General features: G+C 33.8%; 1 protein-coding gene across 1 annotated transcript; it reads left to right on the top strand.

Annotated features, from left to right (window-relative positions):
• Positions 1-6,798: 6,798 nt before the first annotated feature.
• LOC139870725 (uncharacterized) lies at positions 6,799-7,379 on the top strand. The gene is made up of 3 exons (XM_071858507.1): positions 6,799-6,832; positions 6,923-7,304; positions 7,352-7,379. The coding sequence occupies exons 1-3, from the start codon at positions 6,799-6,801 to the stop codon at positions 7,377-7,379; spliced, it is 444 nt and encodes a 147-aa protein (XP_071714608.1).
• The last annotated feature ends 225 nt before the right edge of the window (positions 7,380-7,604 follow it).

The raw sequence follows: 7,604 nt of genomic DNA, 5'->3' as shown, positions 1-7,604 counted from the left end.
TCTTCGAACGCTCTCGGACACAATAGGCACAATTCCGTGAATCGTCTTTCGTACGAAGTAATATCGAATCCCTGTGTTCGTAACCCTCTAAGTTCTGACTTGAGCTTATTAACCTCGGTTCTGGGATGGTACTTCTCGTTCATCAAGTGCTTGAATGCCGACCACGGTAGTGCGTAAGCAGCATTGTATCCTACCTGTTCAAGATAGGTATTCCACCATGTTAACGCAGTACCTGTGAAGGTATGCGTAGCGTACTTAACTTTGTCCTCTTCAGTACACTTACTTATGGCAAACACCGATTCGACTTTCTCGGTCCACCGTTTCAATCCAATTGGCCCTTCTGTTCCATTAAATTCCAAAGGTTTGCAGGCAGCGAATTCTTTGTAGGAGCATCCTACACGATTTCTTGACCCATTAGCTGCATTGCTAGATTCAGAGTTATTGTTGGTATGAAGAGCAGCCTGTACTGCGGCTATGTTTGCAGCATGAAAGGTACGAAATTCCTCTTCGCTCATATTTATGGTCTGTCGAGTAGTTGGTGCCATTTCCTTCAAAATAGCCAATTGAATCGAGTTAATCATACAGAATATTAAGAGTAGTCAATAGTATTTCGTAGCATAATATGAACTCATTTATAAAAGCTTTTTCTTCATATTAGCGTTTTATAAGTTTAAATTCGGGTACTACCTACCCGTTAAGTTCATACTTAGTAGCTAATATACAATTCAACTACTACAATTCCATATGAAAAACTGATTATAATAATATATCACATACAAATATTCTTCAAACTTACAACTTCGCTATATTACATATAACATGAAATATAGTACACTATGATACATGACAGTTTTGAAGATAAATCTAGTTAATACGCAAGTTGTTCAGCAAAGGAAATAAAGACACGTAATTCGTAAGTCCAGAAACAAGTCATGCATTCTGGTTTTACTAAGATGACTTCCCATCCTTGGTCTTGTGGAAAATAACCGTTATGACCATTAGCTAGGCAGCATGTTGTAATGTCGTCAAAAGGACGAGGGTTTCGTAATGTCCAACAGCCTCGTAATAATCTACAAACCTTGTTTCTCACCTCAACTACTGAATCCGTCACTTGTGGGAAGGTTTTATTTAAAAGTTGCAATCTGATGTTCTTTTTCTCACTTTGGTAAGAAGCGAACATCTCTAACCCATAAGCATAACATGCTTCTTTATGTTACATGTTAGAAGCTCTTTCTAATTCACGAAATCCTATGTTGGGATATGTTGAGTCAAAATAGGTTCTTAACCCGTAGCGTAAAATTACATTTGGGTTCCCCGCATTTAACGCTTTAAAGAAAACAAGAAGTAACTTACAGTCTCCCCAATGTGATATACCCCACCTATCAAAGGAAAGCCTTTTATAAATTAAGGCATTTCTGGAAAGTCTGTCAAATGTTTGACAAGTTAATTTTGCCATAACTAAATATGCTGATGAATTCTGACCGACTCTAGACAAGATTTCCTCAATCATATCCTCTGGTAAGTCTTCTAAAATATTCGGTTGTCTACCCTTAACATCCATTTTGTTTTTATACTATAAAATAGACAAGGATTAGATTCGTAAAAGATAATTAACAAACAATACAAGCAATTTTTATTTTTTTTACATAGAACATAAAAATACAAGCACACTACAATACATATAATACACAACATGATTACAACCCTCTAATCTGAATCACTAGTTTCTTCTTCTTCTGACTTGGTTCGTTTTCCTAATTTTCTAGGAATATATGGTGTTCCTCTAATACGATTCGTTGTTTTCCACATTGGTTTAGAAAAACCTGGTGGTTTAGAGGTTCCCGGGTCATTGTTACATTTTAGGAAATACGGATGTTGTCGATACATATAAAGTTCATCGGGGTTGGAATCGGGTTTCTCTATTTTTATACCTTTTCCCTTATTATTTTCTTTCGCTTTATTAAATTGGGTCGAGGTAATTTCTATAATATCATCGGAATCCTCATCGGGATCCGATTCATTGGAAAATTGGTAATCTTCCCAATATTTTGCTTCCTTGGCTGAAACACCATTGACCATTATTAACTTTGGTCCGTTGGTTGAGGATTTTCTTTTATTTAATCCATTTACTATAGGTATCAATATTTCTTCCTCCGAAACCTCTTCTTCTGGTTCCTCCTCTTCCGATTCCTCCTCTTCTGGTTCATCTTCTTCCGGTTCCTCCTCTTCCCGTTCTTCTTCTTCCAGTTCCTCTTCGGGAATTTGTGAATCTTCCCAAAATATATTCGACTCTTCATTATTATTAGGTGAATCAATGGGATTTGTACTAGAGGTAGACATCTATCACACAATATCAAACACGTTAATAGATTAATATATCACATAATATTTACATGTTAATAATATATAATTTCCAACAAAAAAAATGTTAAGCAATCGTTTTTGAAGAAAACACGGTCGAAGTCCAGACTCACTAATGCATCCTAACAAACTCGGTAAGACACACTAACGTAATTTTCTGGTTCTCTAAGTCCAACGCTCGGATACCAACTGAAATGTTCCGTTCATATTGATTATAAACGTTCCATATTAATTGATTTCGTTGCGAGGTTTTGACCTATATATGAGACGTTTTTCAAAGACTGCATTCATTTTTAAAACAACCATAACCTTTATTTTATCAATAAAGGTTTTAAAAAAATTACGTAGATTATCAAATAATGATAATCTAAAATATACTGTTTACACACGACCATTACATAATGGTTTACAATAGAAATATATTACATCGACATAGGTTTCTTGAATGCAGTTTTTACACAATATCATACAAACATGGACTCCAAATCTTGTCCTTATTTTAGTATGCAATAGCGGAAGCTCTTAGTATTCACCTGAGAATAAACATGCTTTAAACGTCAACAAAAATGTTGGTGAGTTATAGGTTTAACCTATATACATCAAATCGTAACAATAGACCATAAGATTTCATATTTCAATACATATCTCATACATAGAGATAAAAATCATTCATATGGTGAACACCTGGTAACCGACATTAACAAGATGCATATATAAGAATATCCCCATCATTCCGGGACACCCTTCGGATATGATATAAATTTCGAAGTACTAAAGCATCCGGTACTTTGGATGGGGTTTGTTAGGCCCAATAGATCTATCCTTAGGATTCGCGTCAATTAGGGTGTCTGTTCCCTAATTCTTAGATTACCAGACTTAATAAAAAGGGGCATATTCGATTTCGATAATTCAACCATAGAATGTAGTTTCACGTACTTGTGTCTATTTTGTAAATCATTTATAAAACCTGCATGTATTCTCATCCCAAAAATATTAGATTTTAAAAGTGGGACTATAACTCACTTTCACAGATTTTTACTTCGTCGGGAAGTAAGACTTGGCCACTGGTCAATTCACGAACCTATAACAAATATGTACATATATATCATAGTATGATCAATATATAATTACAACCATTTTTATTATGTTTTAAAAATTTGAGTGTATTAAGTCAGCTGTCCACAGTTAGATGTACATAAATAAATCGATATATATTATCTTGAATCAATCCACGACCCAGTGTATACACGTCTCAGGCTAGATCACAACTCAAACTATATATATTTTTGGAATCAACCTCAACCCTGTATAGCTAGCTCCAACATTACTGCATATAGAGTGTCTATGGTTATTCCAAATAATATATATAGATGGGTCGATATGATATGTCAAAACATTTGCATACGTGTCTATGGTATCCCGAGATTACATAATATATTAGAATACATGTATAATACAATATAAGTTAGCTAGGATATGATTTGTATAGATTTGTTAAACATTTCCCGTAGCTAAAAAGATCAAAAATATCCAATCTTGTTTTACCCATAACTTCTTCATTTTAAATCCGTTTTGAGTGAATCAAATTGCTATGATTTCATATTGAACTCTATTTTATGAATCTAAACAGAAAAAGTATAGATTTATAGTCAGAAATATAAGTTACAAGTCATTTTTGTAAAGGTAGTCATTTCAGTCGAAAGAACGACGTCTAGATGACCATTTTAGAAAACATACTTCCACTTTGAGTTTAACCTTGATTTTTGGATATAGTTTCATGTTCATATGAAAAATGATTTTCTCAGAAGAACAACTTTTAAATCAAAGTTTATCATAGTTTTTAATTATCCAAACCAAAACAGTCCCCGGTTTCACTACGACGGCGTATATCCGATTTATGGTGTTCATCGTGTTTCCAGGTTTTAAATCATTAAGTTAGCATATCTTATAGATATAGAACATGTGTTTAGTTGATTTTAAAAGTCAAGTTACAAGGATAAACTTTTGTTTGCGAACAAGTTTAGAATTAACTAAACTATGTTCTAGTGATTTCAAGTTTAAACCTTCGAATAAGATAGCTTTATATGTATGAATCGAATGATGTTATGAACATCATTACTACCTCAAGTTTTCTGGATAAAGCTACTAGAAATGAGAAAAATGGATCTAGCTTCAAAGGATCCTTGGATGGCTTGAAAGTTCTTGAAGCAGAATCATGACACGAAAACAGTTCAAGTAAAATTTTCACTCGAAATAAGATTGTTATAGTTGTAGAAATTGAATCAAAGTTTGAATATGAATATTACCTTGAATTAGAAAGATAACCTACTGTAAATAACAAAGGTTCCTTGATCTTAGATGATTACTTGGAATGGATTAAAAAGCTTGGAAGTAGACTTGAAAATTTGGAAGTATTCTTGATTTTTATGAAACTATACTTATGGAATTTATGAAGAACGCTTAGAACTTGAAGATAGAACTTGAGAGAGATCACTTAGATGAAGAAAATTGAAGAATTAAAGTGTTTGTAGGTGTTTTTGGTCGTTGGTATATGGATTAGGTATAAAGGATGTGTAATTTTGTTTTCATGTAAATAAGTCATGAATGATTACTCATATTTTTGTAATTTTATGAGATATTTCATACTAGTTGCCAAATTATGGTTCCCACATGTGTTAGGTGACTGAAATGGGCTGTTAAGAGCTAATCATTGGAGTGTATATACCAATAGTACATACATCTAAAATCTGTGTATTGTACGAGTGCGAATACGGGTGCATACGAGTAGAATTGTTGATGAAACTGAACGAGGATGTAATTGTAAGCATTTTTGTTAAGTAGAAGTATTTTGATAAGTGTCTTGAAGTCTTTCAAAAGTGTATGAATACATATTAAAACACCACATGTATATACATTTTAACTGAGTCGTTAGTCGTTACATGTAAATGTTGTTTTGAAACCTTTAGGTTAACGATCTTGTTAAATGTTGTTAACCCATTGTTTACTATATCAAATGATATTTTAAATTGTTATATTATCATGATATTATGATATATAATATATCATAGTATGATATATATACAGTTAAATGTCGTTACAACAATAATCGTTACATATATGTCTCGTTTCGAAATCATTAAGTTAGTAGTCTTATTTTTACATATGTAGTTCATTGTTAATACACTTAATGATATATTTACTTATCATTTAACATAATTAACTAAGTGTATCAATATCTTAATATGATTCATATGTACCTAGTAAGACGTTGTTATAACGATAATCGTTATATATATCGTTTTCGAGTTTCTTAATTTAATAGTCTCATTTTTATGTATATAACTCATTGTTAAAATACCTAATGAGATACATACTTATAATAAAATCATGTTAACTATATATATAACCATATATATGTCATCGTATAGTTTTTACAAGTTTTAACGTTCGTGAATCACCGGTCAACTTGGGTGGTCATTTGTCTATATGAAACCTATTCCAATTAATCAAGTCTTAACAAGTTTGATTGCTTAACATGTTGGAAACACTTAATCATATAAATATCAATTTTATTTAATATATATAAACATGGAAAAGTTCGGGTCACTACAAAGTTATTTGGACCTTCGTAGCTGCACTTTGACACATCTTGATGCACATGAAATAACGATGAATCATAATGAATCCTTGAGTAATTTCATGAAGAGATACATGCTTGAATCACAAAAAATACCTGACTGTCCAGAGTCGCAACTAGTATCTCATTTTATTTTCTGTTTGGATCAGCGAAGGTTTAGTGCACTTGTTCATACGTTAAGGTATGACCTGCCAAAAACTCTGCACCAAGCATTGGAAGTTGCACAAAAGCATGTCCAAGTCGGAGAGCGAGGATTAGGCAAGTTTGATGGTAACAACAGGTCCAAACCACATAACGGAGGACGGTATTTTGACCAAAACCAAAGGAGAAATGACAATTCAAATGGCGGGTGGAGAGGCAACAATCATCCTAATGATTTTCATCATAACAGGAGGCCCTTAGAGAGACATCCATTGATAATGGCGTTAACCAAAACTCTTAAGGAGATTCTTTTCACTGAGCCTGTTCAATATGCTTTCAATCCTCCAACACCTATGGAGGAAAGAGATGGCCCAAGAAGTGAACTATGGTGTGACTTTCATGAGGCGTGGGGTCATGACACAGATAATTGCAAGTCTTTGATGAGGGAAATCATTGCAAAGATTAAGGCATGGGAGTTAAATCACTTGTTACCAGGAAAGCAATACAGAAGAAATGATCCTAAACAGAAATTTACATGGCAGAAAAGTGATGGTCGAAGAGGGCATCGTGATGAGAATAGAAGAAGGGAAGAGCATGGCAGAAGAGAAAACAGATACTAATACGGAGAGTGTGAACCAACTCCAGAAGTGGTAATCAAAATGGAGTGGTTCAATGATAGTTGCTTTGAAGACGGTGAGCAGTCAGAAAACAATGTTGAAGGCTGGATATATGCCCCAATCATTTTTCAACCAATTCAAAATTGAACTTTATCCGTCCAACCAGTGGTCATATCAGTAGTAATTGCAAACAAGTTCATCAGCCGTATCTACACGGATACAGGTAGCGAATCTGACATCATCTATTGGCATTATTTGAGAACTTTCCCAAGGCACATACAGGATAGGGCCAGGCGGACAAATTTGAAGGTTTCAGGATTGACAGGAACACCGGTGAGAGTCATGGGGCGAATCTGTTTAGAGGTTGTTATGGGAACATTCCCATTGTTGAGAACTGAAACAATTGATTTCACTATTTTGGAAGGCACTTCTCGGTTTAATGTCCTTTTCGGAAGGACAGCGTTGGCAAAGTTTGGAGCAATTGCATCCACTGCTCATGTGGAGATCAGATTTCCAACTCCTAATGGAGTGGCTGCCATACATTCACAGTATGTAGCTCCAAATAGAGAACGGTCTACATTTGCAAATTTGCCAGAGGACAGGGCAAAAAGGAGAAGGCATAATCGATTGTTCAGAGATGATGAAGTTCAAGAGTTTTATATGAAATGTCCCATTCTTATTGATTAAAAACGTTCCATATTAATTGATTTCGTTGCGAGGTTTTGACTTCTATATGAGACGTTTTTCAAAGACTGCATTCATTTTTAAAACAAACCATAACCTTTATTTCATAAATAAAGGTTTAAAAAGCTTTACGTAGATTATCAAATAATGATAATCTAAAATAT

Source organism: Rutidosis leptorrhynchoides, chromosome 10 (genome assembly GCF_046630445.1).
Source record: "Rutidosis leptorrhynchoides isolate AG116_Rl617_1_P2 chromosome 10, CSIRO_AGI_Rlap_v1, whole genome shotgun sequence".
In the NCBI taxonomy this organism is placed as follows: Eukaryota; Viridiplantae; Streptophyta; class Magnoliopsida; order Asterales; family Asteraceae; genus Rutidosis; species Rutidosis leptorrhynchoides.
Note: the sequence above shows the minus strand (reverse complement) of the source record. Positions and strands in the feature narration are given on the sequence as shown.